General features: G+C 40.4%; 1 protein-coding gene across 1 annotated transcript in view; it reads right to left on the bottom strand.

The window, feature by feature from the left end:
- The window catches only part of MCF2L2 (MCF.2 cell line derived transforming sequence-like 2), a 191,182-nt gene that overhangs the window by 145,632 nt on the left and 27,499 nt on the right, over nucleotides 1-18,051 (bottom strand). The window contains exons 3-4 of the mRNA XM_024767261.1: nucleotides 9,563-9,653; nucleotides 6,458-6,577 (exon numbers count right to left, since the gene is read on the bottom strand). Coding sequence (XP_024623029.1) covers nucleotides 6,458-6,577; nucleotides 9,563-9,653 — 211 coding nt within the window. The remainder of the gene's footprint in view (nucleotides 1-6,457; nucleotides 6,578-9,562; nucleotides 9,654-18,051) is intronic.

The following is an 18,051-nucleotide window of genomic DNA, read 5'->3' on the forward strand; positions in this document are numbered from 1 at the left end:
ACGTCTTCCTGCAAAGCCTCCCCCTCATTTCTTCCTGTGGCAGCACTGACTTTACCATGTCATATCCAACATGTACATTCTTAGAACAGATTCTTGGTCAGAGGACATGAGAATATAGGCTTTTTTCTATTTATATAGTTTTAGTCAAGTGATAAATTTGGGATGAAAAGAATATAAGTTAGACCTCCAAAGTCTTCAGGTAAAACAAAACTGACTGACTCATTCAACATATCTGTATTGAACTTCTAATAATTGCCAGGCTCTGAGGGATAAAAGTAAGCACAAAAAGTCCTGCGTTCAAGGAACTGAAGTTTAGTGGGATTTGATTCTACATATCACTATGTTAACCTTGTCAGGCTCCACGTTCCATGCCTTTCTCCTTCACTTATGGAAAGGAGTTTGGGAATTTTAAAATTTATTTTTATAACATAAGAGAAGGGGGAAAAACAAACAAACAAGCCTGAATCCATCTCTGTCTTTCCCTCCTAAAATTTGTTTTTTAATAAATGTATTTTATTTATTTTATTTTTGGCTGCATTGGGTCTTCATTTCTGCGCGCGGGCTTTCTCTAGTTGTGGTGAGCGGGGGCTACTCTTTGCTGTGGTGCACAGGCTTCTCATTGTGGTGGCTTCTCTTGTTGCAGAGCATGGGCTCTAGGCACGCGGGCTTCACTAGTTGTGGCTCGCAGGCTCTAGAGTGCAGGCTCAGTAGTTATGGCACACGGGCTTAGTTGCTCCACGGCATGTGGGATATTCCCGGACCAGGGCTTGAACCCGTGTCCCCTGCATTGGTAGGTGGATTCTTAACCACTGCGCCACCAGGCAAGTCCCTTTACTCTTATTCTTGAAATTTTTCTATGAGTTGAAAATTATTTCCAACTCAACGAAAAATAAAACCAAAAATATATTAGAAACTTTTCTATATCACTATAGATTTATCTTATTTTTCTTCTGTTTTTCATTTCTCAATTGAGATATAATTTACATAAATAAAATGCACAGATTTTAAGGGTACAGTTCAATTCATTTTGACAAATGTATACACACATGTACACTTTTTAAACAAGATATAGAACATTTCCTCAGAAAGTTCTCCTAGGCCTCCTTCTGGTCTCCACTATCTCCACCGCCAACAGCAGCCACTGTTTTAATTGTCTATCACCGTAGCTTAGTTTTGCCTCTTCTTGAACTTTATATAAAAAGAATCACAGAGTATATACACTTCAGTGTCTAGATTCTTTCTTTCAAGAGAATATTTTTGAGATAAATCCATGTTGTTGCATGTTCAGTACTTCACTCCTTCTTTATTGCTTAATATTATTCCTTTACATAAATATGCCACAATTTCTTTATCTATTCATCTATTATTGCAAATGTGTTTTCATTTCTCTTGGGTGGGTCATGGGGCAGGTATATGTTTAACTTTGTAAAAAATTGCCAACTGTTTCCACCATGGTTGTACCACACCGTACCACTTTTGATGGTAGCATAATATTTAACTGACTGGGTAGACCATAATTTATTTAACCAGCTCCCTGTTGTCGGGCATTACTTTTTTCCCAATCATTTACTATTACAAACAATTTGGTAATGAATATAATTATATATGCAGCTTTGTGTATGTGCGTGAGGTACCTGCAGAATAACTCCGATAGGTAGGTCAGAGAGTATGTACATTTTAATTTTTGATAAACACCGTCAATCAGTCTTTCATATTGGTCATTACCAACTTCATTCCTAACAACAAAGTATGCAAATGCTTGTTTGCCTCATATCTCTGCCAAAGTTAGAGGTAAAAAAAATTTTTTTAACATCTTTAATGGAGTATAATTGCTTTACAATGGTGTGTTAGTTTCTGCTTTATAACAAAGTGAATCAGTTATACATATACATATATCCGCATAGCTCTTCCCTCTTGCATCTCCGTCCTGGCCACCCTCCCTATCCCACCCCTCTACGTAGTCACAAAGCACCGAGCTGATCTCCCTGTGCTATGTGGTTGCTTCCCACTAGCTATCTATTTTACGTTTGGTAGTGTATATGTGTCCATGCCACTCTCTCACTTTGTCCCAGCTTACCCTTCCTCCTCCCCATATCCTCAAGTCCACTCTCTAGTAGGTTTGTGTCTTTATTCCTGTCTTGCCCCTAGGTTCCTCATAACCTTTTTTTTTTTAGATTCCATATACATGTGTTACTGTACTTGTTTTTCTCTTTCCGACTTACTTCACTCTGTAGGACAGACTCTAGGTCCATCCACCTCACTACAATGCCAGCTTTCTTTTGATTTCCATTTGCTGGAAGAAGAACATCTTTTTCTGTCCCCTCACTTTCAGTCTGTATGTGTCCCTAGGTCTGAAGTGGGTCTCTTGTAGGCAGCATATATATGGGTCTTGCTTTTGTATCCATTCAGCCAGTCTATGTCTTTTGGTGGAAGCATTTAATCCATTTACATTTAAGGTAATTATCGATATGTATGTCCTATCACCATTTTCTTAATTGTTTTGGGTTTGTCATTGTAGTTCTTTTCCTTCTCTAGTGTTTCCTGCCTAAAGAAGTTCCTTTAGCATATGTTGTAAAGCTCGTTTGGTGGTGCTGAATTGTCTTAGTTTTTGTTTGTCTGTAAAGATTTTAATTTCTCCGTTAAATCTGAATGAGATCCTTGCTGGGTAGAGTAATCTTGGTTGTAGGTTCTTCCTCTTCATCACTTTAAATATGTCCTGTCACTTCCTTCTGGCTTGCAGAATTTCTGCTGAAAGATCAGCTGTTAACCTTATGGGGATTCCCTTGTGTGTAATTTGTTGTTTTCCCCTGGCTGCTTTTAATATTTTTTCTTTGTATTTAATTTTTGATAGTTTGATTGATATGTGTCTTGGCGTGTTTCTCCTTGGATTTATCCTATACGGGACTGTGTGCTTCCTGGAGTTGATTAACTATTTCCTTTCCCATATTAGGGAAGTTTTCAACTGTAATCTCTTCAAGTATCTTCTCAGTCCCTTTTCGTTTTCTCTTCGTCTTCTGGGACCCCTATAATTCGAATGTTGGTGTACTTAATGTTGTCCCAGAGGTCTTTGAGACTGTCCTCAGTTTTCTTCATTTTTTTTTTCTTTATTCTGCTCTGCAGTAGTTTAATAATTTCCACTATTTCATCTTCCAAGTCACTTATCCGTTTTTCTGCCTCAGTTATTCTGCTAGTGATCCCTTCTAGAGAATTTTTAATTTGATTTATTGTGTTGTTCATCACTGTTTGTTTGCTCTTTAGTTCTTCTAGGTCCTTGTTAAACATTTCTTGTATTTTCTCCATTCTATTTCCAAGATTTTGGATCATCTTTACTATCATTATTCTGAATTCTTTTTCAGGTAGACTCCCTATTTCCTCTTCATTTGTTAGGTCTGGTGCGTTTTCACCTTGCTCCTTCATCTGCTGTGTGTTTCTCTGTCTTCTCATTTTACTTAACTTACTGTGTTTGGGGTCTCCTTTTCACAGGCTGCATGTTCGTAGTTCCCATTGTTTTTGCTTTCTGCCCCCAGTGGCTAAGGTTGGTTCCATGAGTTGTGTAGGCTTCCTGGTGGAGGGGACTAGTGCCTGTGTTCTGGTGGAGGCTGGATCTTGTCTTTCTGGTGGGCAGGTGCACGTCTGGTGGTGTATTTGGGGGTGTCTGTGGCCTTATTATGATTTTAGGCAGCCTCTCTGCTAATGGGTAGGGTTTTGTTCCTTTCTTGCTAGTTGTTTGGCATAGGGTGTTCTGCACTGGAGCTTGCTGGTCATTGAGTGGAACTGGATCTTGGCGTTGAGATGGAGATCTCTGGGAGATTTTCACCGTTTGATATTATGTGGAGCTGGGAGGTCTCTTGTGGACCAATGTCCTGAGAACTTGGCTCTCCCACCTCAGCTGCACGGCCCTGACACCTGGCTGGAGCACCAAGAGCTTGTCATCCACACGGCTCAGAATAAAAGGGAGGAAAAAAAAAATGAAAGGAAGAAAGAAGAAGAGAAAATAAAATAAAATAAGTTTATTAAAATAAAAAATAATTATTAAAAAAATTTTTTAAGTAATAAAAAAAAAGAAAGAAAGAAGAGAGCAACCAAACGAAACAACAACCCCCCCCAATGATAACAAGCACTAAAAACTATACTAGGAAAAAAAAGAAAAACGGACAGACATAACCCTAGGACAAATGGTTAAAGCAAAGCTATACAGACAAAATCACACACAGAAGCATACACATACACACTCACAAAAAAAGAAAAAGGGAAAAAAATATATATATTGTTGTTAGGAAAAAAAAAATGAAAGGAAGAAAGAAGAAGAGAAAATAAAATAAAATAAGTTTATTAAAATAAAAAATAATTATTAAAAAAATTTTTTAAGTAATAAAAAAAAAGAAAGAAAGAAGAGAGCAACCAAACGAAACAACAACCCCCCCCAATGATAACAAGCACTAAAAACTATACTAGGAAAAAAAAGAAAAACGGACAGACATAACCCTAGGACAAATGGTTAAAGCAAAGCTATACAGACAAAATCACACACAGAAGCATACACATACACACTCACAAAAAAAGAAAAAGGGAAAAAAATATATATATTGTTGTTCCCAAAGTCCACCTCCTCAATTCTGGGATGCTTCGTTGTCTATTCAGGTATTCCACAGATGCAGGGTACATCAAGTTGATTGTGGATATTTAATCCACTGCTCCTGAGGCTGCTGGTAGAGATTTCCCATTCTCTTCTTTGTCCGCACAGCTCCTGGGGTTCAGTTTTGGATTTGGCCCCGCCTCTGCGTGTAGGTCGCCTGAGGGCGTCTGTTCTTCGCTCAGACAGGACGGGGTTAAAGGAGCCGCTGATTCGGGGGCTCTGGCTCACTCAAGCCAGGGGAAGGGAGGGCATGGAGTTCGGGGCGAGCCTGCATCAGCAGAGGCCAGTGTGACATTGCAACAGCCTGAGGCACACCATGTATTCTCCTGGGGAAGTTGTCCCTGGATCATGGGACCCTGGCAGTGGCGGGCTGCACAGGCTCCCGGGAGGGGAGGTGTGGATAGTGACCTGTGCTTGCACACAGCCTTCTTGGTGGCCACAGCAGCAGCCTAAATGTCTCATGCCCGTCTCTGGGATCCACGCTAATAGCTGCGGCTCACGCCTGTCTCTGGAGCTCCTTTAAGCGTGCTCTTAATCCCCTCTCCTCGTGCACCAGGAAACAAAGAGGGAAGAAAAAGTCTCTTGCCTCTTTAGCAGGTCCAGACTTTTCCCTGGACTCCCTCCCTGCTAGCCGTGGTGCACTAACCCCTTCAGGCTGTGTTCACGCTGCCAGTCCTCTCCCTGCGATCCAACCGAAGCCTGAGCCTCAGCTCCCAGCCCCCGCCTGTCCGGGCAGGTGAGCAGACAAGCCTCTTGGGCTGGTGAGTGCTGGTCGGCACTGATCCTCTGTGTGGGAATCTCTCCGCTTTGCCCTCCGCACCCCTGTTGCTGCACTCTCCTCTGTGGCTCCGAAGCTTCCCCGCTCCACCACCCACAGTCTCCGCCTGCAAAGGGGCTTCCTAGTGTGTGGAAACCTTTCCTCCTTCACAGCTCCCTCCCACTGGTGCAGGTCCCGTCCCTATTCTTTTGTCTCTGTTTTTTCTTTTTTCTTTCTCCCTACCCAGGTACGTGGGGAGTTTCTTGACTTTTGGGAGGTCCAACGTCTTCTGCCAGCATTCAGTAGGTGTTCTGTAGGAGTTGTTCCACGTGTAGATGTATTTCTGATGTATTTGTGGGGAGGAAGGTGATCTCCACGTCTTACTCTTCCGCCATCTTGAAGCTCCTCCAGAGGTAAATTTTTTTTTTTTTTTTCAGAGGTAAAATTTTTAATCTTGTCATTTTAATTTGTTTTCCTTTTATATGTATCACAATGTTGGTTTTAATTTTTACTCACATTTGCCTATATTTGTCACCCCCATATTTTAGACCCTGATTTTTCTTTACTCATACCATTAGTTTCTCTTCCTTTTTTTTTTTTTTTTTTTTTTTTTTTTACACCAGGGAAGCCCTTCTCTTCCTTTTTCAATCTCTTTCTACACTCTTGGACATCACCTTTTATATAACACCACTGGATTTATATAATTCCAGTACTCCTTTACCCAAGTCACTCCCCAACTCAAAAACCTTCACTAGATTCCCATTGCCTACTGAATTAAATTCAGAACCTTTATCCTTACACTTAAGACATATTCCATGTTTCTTACCTTTTCTTCTAAAATATGATCCTATATGTACTTCCAACAAGAATGGGGCTTCCCCACGGACCTCACATAAAGAGTGTACTTCCTGCTTCCATGTCCTTACACATGCCGTTCCCTCTGCCCAGAATGCCCTCCTCTCCCTCTCTGCCTGAGGAATCCTACCTTCCTTGGAAACAAGCTCACATGCCATCTTCTCCGCATGCCCTAAACAAATGCAGACAAGAAGAAAGGTCATGCTTACCGGCACTTTCATTTTAAATTCATCTCGATAGTACTTAATGCCAATGTCAGTGAATGTCCTCTGGATAAAGCAGGATGGACGAAGAATGAATATGAGCTGCAAGTTTCCTGGAAATGCTACCTGGAAGGATCATAAAAAGTGTCAGGGCAAATGTCACATCCATTGGTCTCCTCTTGCGCAAGATTACACATGACAAAGTTAAAGTGGACACCATGGATACCAAGAATTAGAATATATTTCACAGGATTTCACAGCTGAAAGAGCTCTTACTGGTCACATAATCTAAACCCCTCCTTAAAAGCAAAACCAAACCAAACAAACAAAAAATTTTCTGATTTAAAAAACAATTTATACACTTTATAGAAAAATTGAGAAATCAATAAAAGTATACATTAGAATAAGAAAACCACCCATGATTTCATAACCATTCTTAATATTTCAATTTAATTATTTCTACGCTATTTTCTCTGCTTAAATATCTAGCGTAGTTAAACTCAACCTGTAGAAATATTTTGCAACCTGCCTTTTAATTTAATATTATACCATGAGCTTTTATTCCTGTTATTAAAAATTCTTTGGAAATATTTTTATGGGTGTACTATTTAACCAATCCCTTATTACTAGTGATTTAGGCTCCTCCATATTTTTACTATTATAAATAACACTAAAATGAAATCTTTATCCACATTTTAGAGCATAGCTTCCTAGAAAAATTGCTGAGTCAAAGATTTAGTATTTTAAGGGCTCTTAATGCATCTTATTGCTAAGTTGCTTTCAGGAAGCACTGTTCTCATCTTGAGGTAAGATTCTGAGAAATGAGATAACAAATTCATGTAACAACTTAGCATCAAAATTGGGAATCCAAGTCTCCCATCGCTCATGGCTTTCCATTCTTCCAGTGGTTCTCAAGAAAAACCTGCTGAAGTGCTTCTTAAAATATAGTCTGGTCTTGGGACTTCCCTGGTGGCACAGTGGTTAAGAATCCACCTGCCAATGCAGGGGACACGGGTTTGAGCCCTGGTCCAGGAAGATCCCACATGTTGCGGAGCAACTAAGCCCATGAGCTACAACTACTGAGCTTGCGCTCTAGAGTCCACGAGCCACAACTACTGAAGCCTGCATGCCTAGAGCCCGTGCTCTGCAACAAGAGAAGACACCACAATGAGAAGCCCGCGCACCGCAACAAAGAGTAGCTCCCGCTCGCCACAACTAGAAAAAGCCCATGCGTAGCAACAAAGACCCAATGTAGCCAAAAATAAATAAATAAATAAACTTATTTTAAAAATCATAATAATCTGGTCTTTACCCTGAAATATTCTGATTCATTAGGACTGGGATAAAGTCCAGATATCTGTATTTTTAACAAGCACCTAAAGAGATTCTGACTGGTAGTCAGGTTTTCAGATGCCCGCACTATAGGATTTTTCACACATAAAGGTGATCAATGTAATTCTTGGACACATTAGTCTCAAGTATTAGATGAGTCAAGTATTGTCAATGAAACCTGGGAAACCACAACTCTCTGGAGGCCAGAACTCTGGAATGGTCATGGGCACTGTCTAAATCCTCAGGGCATCAACCATCGTTGTAGTTATCCCTCAAATAAATATGGTAGGGAATTCCCTAGTGGCGCAGTGGTTAAGAATCTGCCTGCCATTGCAGGGGACATGGGTTTGAGCCCTGCTCATGATCCCACATGCCACAGAGCAACTAAGCCCATGGGCCACAACTACTGAGCCCGTGTGCCACAACTACTGAAGCCCATGCGCCTAGAGCCCATGCTCCACGACAGGAGAAGCCACCACAATGAGAAGCCTGCGCACCACAATGAAGAGTAGCCCCCGCTCACTGCAACTAGAGAAAGCCCGCACGTAGCTAGGAAGACCCAGCACAGCCAAAAATAAATAAAGTAATTAAATAAATTAAAAAACTAAACCAAAGGGACGAAACAATCCATGCACAAAGAGAAGGGAATCTTCCATTCCCCCATCTTTGAAATTCAAGTTCCTAAACAGAAGATCCTTGCATTTTTTTATGTCTGGACGGGACAAATGAGCTGAGACACTATTTGTGTATCTGGATGAGGCTCCAAAGTGATCTGAAAGAGACTCTGTATGTGTCCATGTCCCTATGTGTGACTGCTTCTGTAAGTAGGCATAACTGAGGCTTCAAACATCCCTCTTCCATCCCAGCCTCTACATTACCATCCTACCATATCCCATCATCTTCAGCCAGTCCCAACTGCCCCAGGGAGGCATGCTTTGGTGGAAATGTTGGTGTGGCTGACCCTGAGGTGTCTTTGCCTGCTCATGTGGCTGAGTTCCCTGGTCTGAGGTCCCTACAGCGAAAGGATGCATGTACTTGCCAGAAGGCAACAAACAGGGGTAAAAATCAGACTAATAAGATGGAAAAGGAAGCCTATCCAAGGTTCTGCAATTTAATGCCAAAAGCAAGCACCTATCGTATCACTTTGTTTGGCTTTGCCAGTGTCTTTCTAATTTGTGAAAAAATAATTTGAAAACTAAAATGAAGACTGCCTTAAATTAGGTGATCCCCAAAGCAAACCCTAAGATAAGAACTTGGGTCTAAAGAGTTTACTGAGGAGGTGATCCCAGGAAAAAGAGTTAGGGAGTATGGGGGCGCTGGTGAGACGGTGATGGCTAGAGAGCCAGTGTATCAGTGAGGGGGGACTGCTGCGGGCAGAAAAGGCCAGGGCCCTCCAAAATTCTGTACGGAATGTACCTCAGAACTGTCCCACTTAGGGGTGCAGAAGCTGGGGTATTTATCCACCAACGCCCGTAACTCAGTAGCTGCAGGTCACTGCTGGAGCATTAACTTCCCAGCACTCCCTACCCACTCCTCTCCAGTGACCAGAGAGGTCAATAAGGTAAAGAGACTCAGGAAGCCTTTGACATGCTCAGGAATCATCTGTAAGTGACCTTCAGGTGGCAGAGCGGATACGGACATGACACAACAGCCTCTGCTACAAAGACCTTCCCAAAATTTGGCATAAAATGACTTCCACTTCCCCATGACTTTGATGTGAAATAGTTGAATAGACAATTTAAATGACCTTTATAATAAGGCACAAAAATAAATATTTACAGCTATTCGTGTCAAGGATGCTTTTACGGAGCTCCACTTGTCCCTTCGTCTGTCGATAACAATGACGAATCCGATGCTGGCAGCCTCCACACTGCAAAAAAGGGTGTGGTCAGTATCAGACACAGTGAAACACATGGGTTCTGTGGGGCTCCTTCAGCAGAACAATTCCACTGTCTCTGTGTCACTCCAGGCTCGCTGTGTAAACACCCTGCACAGCAATAGGGGATAACCGGGTCTGACTTCCCTGATAAAGGAACCAGCTTCCTCTCCTCATCTGAGCCTGGCAGCCTTCACAAAACAGAAATATTTCATGTCTCAAACTTCTCAAGGGCTCTGTTTCTCGCTGGCAAATGTATGAAACACCCAATGAGTACAAGGACTCACGTCAGTCGGGTACCACATGTCGCAGTGTAGGCAGAGGACCTCGAGGTTCAGCTCTGCCATCTTTCCACTCCCAAGATGGACATTCAAGGAGCTATCAACATCCTTCCCTAGGAGTCAGTCCCAGAAGTGTTCAGAAATAACACACGTCAATGGGGAAAACAACTCCCTTCCAGTACCTGGTCACAAATGGCCAGAAAACCATAGGCACAAGAAGGTATCAACTTCATGAAAAACAAAAAAAAGCTGTTTGGTCCCCTCTGAAGTCCCCACAAAATTCTCACAAATTTTTTTAAAACTAAAGCCCTAAAAGGGAAAACATTTTTCTTCTTCCTCTTTGGGAGAAACTATGGGAAGAAAGAGCAAGGGCTTTGGAACCTGGTTCATATCCTACTGCTGCCACTTACTAGCACTGAGACTTGGGGTCATCACCTAACCTCTCTAACGCTGCTCCCTAATCGGTAAGATGAGAACAATACCACCAATAATGAAGTGTAAGAGCACTAATTCTGAAGCCAGACTGACTAGGTTTGAAACATGAATTTTTATATAAATATGAACTTATATATTGTGTACTTGTGTGCAAGGGAAGTTACTTAACCTCTATAGTTTCTCAGACTCCTCATTTGTAAAGTAGGAACAATAATAGTACCTGTCGAGTTGATGTGAGTACTGTAGAGTTGACGTGAGGATTAAATGAGTACGTATAGATGTATAAGATGCTCAGAATAATGCCTGACACTTGACAACACTGTATAAGTACTACTGTTATGATGATTTCTTATGTGCTTGTCATGAAGATTAAAAGATATCAAGGTCACAAAAAGTAGCTGGCCTATAGTAAACCTTCAGTAACTCTCTAATTTGGGTAAAAGGTGAGCTTTACCCTAAAAAGTATATGTATGCAAATAAGGCAGAAGATCTAAGCAAATTCTGCAAGATAACATAAATAGCTGATCTGAAGTAAGCATTATTGGGCCAACCCATTATCACAGTTCCACATTGACCCAGGTTCTCTCACTGGAAACATTTTCCACTCCAGGCCACAGTGCAAGGAAGGGTGGTCCTACTGGTTGTAAGAGGCAGGGATCAGAGATTAAAGATGCAATTGTGGCCGGAATTTGAGGGGCATAGCTGTCAAGAGGGGAAGCCTCAGAGAGGAAACCCTAGAAGTTTTCATGGAAATTCCCCTTTAATGCTTAGCCAACTCCTGGGCCCTATGATTTTAGGTGAGACTCCAGGAGTCTGGCAGAGAATAGCAATTGCACATGTCAGAACTGATGAGAAATTATGAAGCTTGCATAGTTCTGAGGAGAGACAATTGGTATTTGGGCCCAGCCAGAAGAGGCAGACTTTGATGAACACCCTGGGCATTCAGGTGAAACTCTATAAAGGCCATACTCTAGGATAAATGAAACACCATAGGAGTTTCCACAGGATTAAGGCTACACTCCAGGAGTAAGGACAAAACAGGAATAAACTTGCCCAAAGCAAAACTAAAACCAGGCCTCAAAAAGATTAAGGTGAGTCACCAGTATTTTAACTGCCAGTGCATATATATGTATAACCGAATTGCTTTGCTGTACACCAGAAACTAACACAACACTGTAAATCAACTATACTTCAATTAAAAGTTTTTTAAAGATGCATTATTTCAACAGAGAACTAGAATCCATAATAAAGAATCAAATGAACCTTCTAGAATTACAAAACATCAATGTCTGAAATTAAGAACTCATTCAATTTGCTTAATAGCAGATTGAACACAAGCAGAAGACAGGATAAGTGAAATAAGATAGATCAATTAAAAATATTCAAACTGAAACACAGGGGGAAAATGGAAAGAAAAGAATGTAAAGGAGATGTGGGACATGAACAGAAGTCCCAGAAGGAGAGGAGAGAGTGTATGTTATAGAAACAATACTTGAAAAAATAATGAAGAAATTTCCATATCTGATCAACGACATCATCTCACAGATTCAAGCAGCTCTTCCAATACCAAGCAGGATAAATGTAAAGAAAAGCTCACCTAGACATATCAGAGCCAAGTAGCTGAAAATTAAAGATAAGGAGAAAATTCTTAAAAGCAACTGGTGAAAAAAGATACATTACCTTCAGAGTAACATTAAAAATAATCACTGATTTTCAAACTATGGAAGCCACAATCCAATGATATATGTTCAGAGTATTTTTTTTGTTTTATTTATTCATTCATTTATTCATTCATTCATTCATCATTTATGGCTGTGTTGGGTCTTCGTTGCTGCGCATGGGCTTTCTCTAGTTGCAGAGTGCAGGGGCTACTCTTCGTTGCGGTGTGTGGGCTTCTCATCATGGTGGCTTCTCTTGTTGTGGAGCATAGGCTCTAGGCATGCGGGCTTCAGTAGCTGCAGCATGCAGGCTCAGTAGTTGTGGCTCGCAGGCTCTAGAGCAGAGGCTCAGTAGTCGTGGCACACAGGCTTAACTGCTCCATGGCATGTGGGATCTTCCTGGACCAGGGCTCGAACTCGTGTCCCCTGCATTGGCAGGTGGATTCTTAACCACTGCGCAACCAGAGAAGTCCCTGTTCAGAATATTGACCTAAAAAACTATTCATTTAGAATTCTATACTCACTGACAATCTATTTTTAAAAATGAAGGTGGGCTTCCCTGGTGGCGCAGTGGTTGAGAGTCCGCCTGCCGATGCACGGGACGCAGGTTCGTGCCCCGGTCCGGGAAGATGCCACATGCCACGGAGCGGCTGGTCCCATGAGCCATGGCCGCTGAGCCTGCGCGTCCGGAGCCTGTGCTCCGCAAAGGGAGAGGCCACAGCAGTGCAAGGCCCGCGTACCGCAAAAAAAAAAAAAGAAGGTGAAATAAGGACATTTCCAGACAACTAGAGCTGAGAGAATTTATTGCCAGTAAACATATACTTCAAAAAATATTAAAGGATGTTTTCCAGGCTGAATGAAGTTGTAAGCATGAAGGTGTAAGAAAGAAACAGCCTGAAAAGAAGGTTTAGGAAGTCTTTCATTCCTATCCAAAAAACAAACAAACAAACAAAAATACCTGGTTAAATTAAAAACTCATATTTGTCCTTAAAAACATAAGGGAACTTGAAGACAAAAATTTAAATGAACAAATTCCAGAGAGAGTTAAGACCTTCTACAGTGAGCAAATACTGGAGGAGGCTTTCATAAGAAGTGGCAGTCACCTACTCTGGTAATAGGCAAATGAATGTTCCTAAAAGGAAATAATCCCACATGGCAACCTCAATCTCCAAGAAGGAATACAGGGCACTGTATACATTAAGTATGTGGATAAATATTATCAACTATGCTTTTATTTCACTAAAAGACTATTGACTATTCAAAGCAAAAATAATAACAAAGTATTATTAAATATAATATATATGTAAAATGATATGTACTGTAACACTAGAGAAACCACTGCTCTTCTAATAGAAGAGTTAAAATGGAATACTGAAAATATTTGAATGATTCAAGGGTGGGCAGGTGCTATAGACTGAATTGTGTCCCCCTCAAATTCATATGTTGAAGCTCTATCAATGTGACTGTAACTGGAGATAGGGCCTGCAAGGAAGTGATAAAGGTTAAATAAGGTCATAAGTGTGGCGTCCTAATTCAACAGGGCTGGTGCCCTTACAGGAAGAGGAAGAGACACCAGAGCTCTCTCTGCTATGTGAGGACACTGTAAGAATACAGCTGTCAGCAGTCAGAAAGAGAGCCTTACCAGAAACGGAATCAGCTGAAACCTTGACCTTTGACTTCTAACCTCCAGAACCATGAGAAAAGAAATTTCTGTTGGTTAAGCCAGCAGTCTATGGTATTTTGTTATGGCAGCCAGAGCAGACTAAAATGGCAGGAAAGGAGGAATAACGGAACAAGTCACAGATGGTACAAATAGCAAGATGGTAAATTTAAACACAACCAATCTCAATAATCACATTAACTGGAAATGGTCTATATGACTCCATTAAAAAGGCAAATAGTGTCAGGGTGAAAATACTGATTACAAGAGATAGTGATTACACTTTAAACATAAAGACAGATACATTAAAAGAAAGAGGATGGTAAAAGATATGCCATGCAGTCAGTAATCATAAGAAAGCCAGTGTGGCTATATTAATATTAAAAAGAGTAGAGTCAAAGAGAGGGAGTGTTGGCAGAGATAAATGATTCATAAAAATTAAAGAGTCAGGGCTTCCCTGGTGGCTCAGTGGTTGAGAGTCCGCCCGCCGATGCAGGGTACAGGGGTTTGTGCCCCGGTCTGGGAGGATTCCCCATGCCGCAGAGCGGCTGGGCCCATGAGCCATGGCCGTTGAGCCTGCGCATCCAGAGCCTGTGCTCCACAACGGGAGAGTCCACAACAGTGAGAGGCCTGTGTACCGCAAAAAAAAATAAAAATAAAAAAGTCCATAGATAGCTAGTGGGAAGCTGCGGTATAGCACAGGGAGATCAGCTCCATGCTTTGTGATGACTTAGTGGGGTGGGATGGGGAGGGTGGGATGCGGAGGGTGGGAGGGAGGCTCATGAGGAAGGGAATATAGGTATACATATAGCTGATTCATTTTGTTGTACAGCAGAAACTAACACAATATTGTAAAGCAATTATAATCCAATAAAGAAATATATAAAAATAAATAAATAGTTTATTAGGAAGATATAACAATACTAAATGTGTATGTATGAAGTAACATTGATTCAAAATACATTAATAAAAATTGATAGAACTAAAAGGAAAATAGTTAAATCCACAATCAAAGTTAATGATTTTAACACCTCTCTCCTAATAACTGATAGAACAAACAGCCAAAAAATCAGCAAGGATATAGACTTGACTTTGAAGAACTCAGTGTCCATTCTTTTTAGAAGGACACAGGACATTCATCAAATAGTCCATTATCCTAGGCCACGAAGCAAATTTCAACACATTTTAAAGAACTGCAATCATACAGGTTGTATGTCTGATCACCATGGAACTAAATTGGAACTCTATTATTCTGTTTTATTTTTCATTTCCTTCCCCCCTCCCTCCCTCCATCCCTCCCTTCCTTCCTTCCTCCCTTTCTTCCTTCCTCTCTCTCTTTCTTTCCAATCCTTTTCTTTTCTTTGGGTTTAACTGCCATTGTATTTTTTTAACTTCTTAAGGTAGAAGATTGTATCATTGATCTTTCCTATCTTCCTATCTTCCATCGTAAGTATTTAAAGCTATAATTCTCCCCTAAACACTGCTTTAGCTACATCATGTAAATGTTGATATATTGTTTTCATTATTGTTCAGCTAAAAGTGTTTTCTAATTTCCTTTATCATTTCTTCTTTAGTTTATGGATTATTTAGAGGTGGTTGCTTAGCTTCCAAATATTTTTTTTCTAATCAACGATAATAAAATCAGAATAGTGGTTTCCTTGGGGGAGGGAAGGGGTAGGAGTGCAGATATTGATAGAAAAGAAGCAGGAGGAAACCTTCACAGAAATATTCTATACCCTCATCTGGGTGGCTGTTACATGATGTATAGACAGGTAAATATTCATCGAGCTATACAGTTGAGATGTGTGTACTTTATGTAAATTATAACTCAGCTTAAAATCGCAAGGAATTAAATAAATTCAAGTTGTGAAAAAGGAAAAATATTATACAACTTAAAAACAACGATCCATACTTATCGAGTGCACAATAGGTGTCAGGCACTGATCAAAGGGCATACAACAATAACCAAAACAGTTCTGTAGTACAGCAAAAACAAACCAACATCAATAACAACAATAATTTTAGACAACAGCTACTTTAATCTTCAGCTCCTACCATATATCAGGCATCTTTATTTTTTAATCTTAATCTCATGAAATAGATACTGTTGTCTCCATTTTACAGATGGAGACTGAATAGACTGATAGAAATTTTGCTTGATATCACACTAGCAAAACTGGATTTCAAACTCAGAGCTCTCTGATAGCAATGCTTACACTCTTAACCCCACCCCATGGCTCCCCTGCAATTTTTTTCTCACAACAGATGTGCCTGTATCTTGTGGCAGTTTTATTTTGTATATTTTGCTGTTACTAGTGTCTTCTATTTCTTTTCTTTTTTCTTTAAAACAAATAATTATTCAATTCAATGTTCTAAGAGAGCATCTAGGGCTCTTCAGCAAGATGGAGCTGGGAGAGGCTCAGCAATATAATATAGTATGTAAACACAGGATGTTCTTTGATCTATGAAATAAACAGCTGTCTGCATAGGTGGCTTCCCCAGCCAAACCAAGGGCAAATGTCCCTCAGAACAAGGCTCTTCTCAGTTCCCTGCAGACCAAGGCCCAAGACCAGAGCATCTGGGTAAACAGGGTGGGATCTGCTGGGAATATACCTGTGTACATAAAGGACTGTGTCTCTTGACACAACCGTGTACAGGCCACAGTTGTGTATGGCCATAATTCAGAAAAAAGAGTTAATGAATCATGACAATGATTTTGAATATAGTCCCTCCCATAAGGAATACATTCTAAAAAACATGCAGTAATATCAACTACTGAGGGGTTTATTTTTCCACCCTATCTAGTTCAACAAAAGGGTCAAAACCTCAACTAAACCAAATGCACAGGAAATGGGGTTTCTAGACAACACATTTCTTTAGGGAACATTTGGCTGTTTTAATCCCTATTGTTCTTTTGAACACTAAGGTCCTATGATAGATTAGCTGCATGAATACTATTTAATAAAATCCTCACAACCACTCTCACAACCAGGTTGGTGATAATATTTCCACTTTATAAATTAGGAAAATCACCCTCAAAGGTGATTAAAACATAATAATAACTTGTCCAAAGTCACATGCTATGTGCGGAGCCAAGATTCAAATCTTCTGACTCCAAGGGCAATGCTCAAGCCACAAAACCCACACTCTCTTAGTGTGGAAAATCTTTTCACACTATATTCCTTCATTTCCAGTCTTAGTAACTCCTCTGTAACAAATATAATTGAATTTTTGATGAGTCAAAATTTGAATATGACTAACTATAAATATATGAGTGTAAGAGATTGAGGAAAATGTGTTCTGACCCCAAAATACCAGTTTTGTGGTTGATATGGTACATGTTTTCTTAATTAAGCTCTAATATTAATATATTTTCTATGATTTGCCTTTTTCAGTAAGATAGGTATAGAAAATATTTAATTAACTGAAATTTTACTGCATTGTCATAAGACTGAGTCAAATGTAGGGCGACCAACCATCCTGGTTTGTCCAGAATACTCTCCCCAACGTGGGTGGGCATCATCCAACCCACTGAGGGCCTGAATAGAACAAAAATTTGAAGGAAGAGGGGATTCATGCTCTCTCTCGGTCTGAGTGTTGAGCTGGGACATTGATCTTCTGCCCTCAGTGCTTCTGATTCTCAGGCCTTCAGACGAGGACTGAAATCTACAAAATTGGCTCTTTGGCTTTTAGGCCTTCAAACTACACCACTGAACTTCCTGGGTCTCCAGTCTGCAGAGGGCAGATTGTGAGACTTCTCACCTCCATAATTGGATAAGCCAATGCATTATAATAAATCTATACCTATATCTGTATCTACATCTATATCTATATATCAGGGTTCTCTAGAGAAACAGAACCAATAAGATATATATTGATATATATCAAAAAGAGATTTATTATAAGAATTGGCTCATGCGGTTATAGAGACCAAAAAGTCCCATGATCTGCCATCTGCAAGCTAACGAACCAGAAATGCTAGTGGTGTAACTCAATCCAAGTTCAAGGCCAGAGAACGGAGGAACTGATGATCTAAAGCCTGATCTGAGTCTGAAAGCCCAAAAACCAGGAGCACTGATATCCAGGGGCAAGAAAAGATGGATGTCCAAGCTCAAGTAGAGAGAGAATTCACCCTTACTCTGCCTTTTTATTCTATTCAGGCACTCAATGGATTGGATGATACCCACTCACATTGGGGAGGGCAATCTGCTTTACTCAGTTCATGAATTCAAATGTTAATCTCTTCCAGAAATATCTTCGTAGACACATCCAAAAATAATGTTTTACCAGCTAAATGGGCATCCCTTAGCCCAATCAAGTTGACTCATAAAATTAACCATAATATATATATATATATA

This window comes from Neophocaena asiaeorientalis, unplaced genomic scaffold (assembly GCF_003031525.2).
Source record: "Neophocaena asiaeorientalis asiaeorientalis breed wild unplaced genomic scaffold, Neophocaena_asiaeorientalis_V1.1 scaffold225, whole genome shotgun sequence".
Taxonomy (NCBI): domain Eukaryota; kingdom Metazoa; phylum Chordata; class Mammalia; order Artiodactyla; family Phocoenidae; genus Neophocaena; species Neophocaena asiaeorientalis.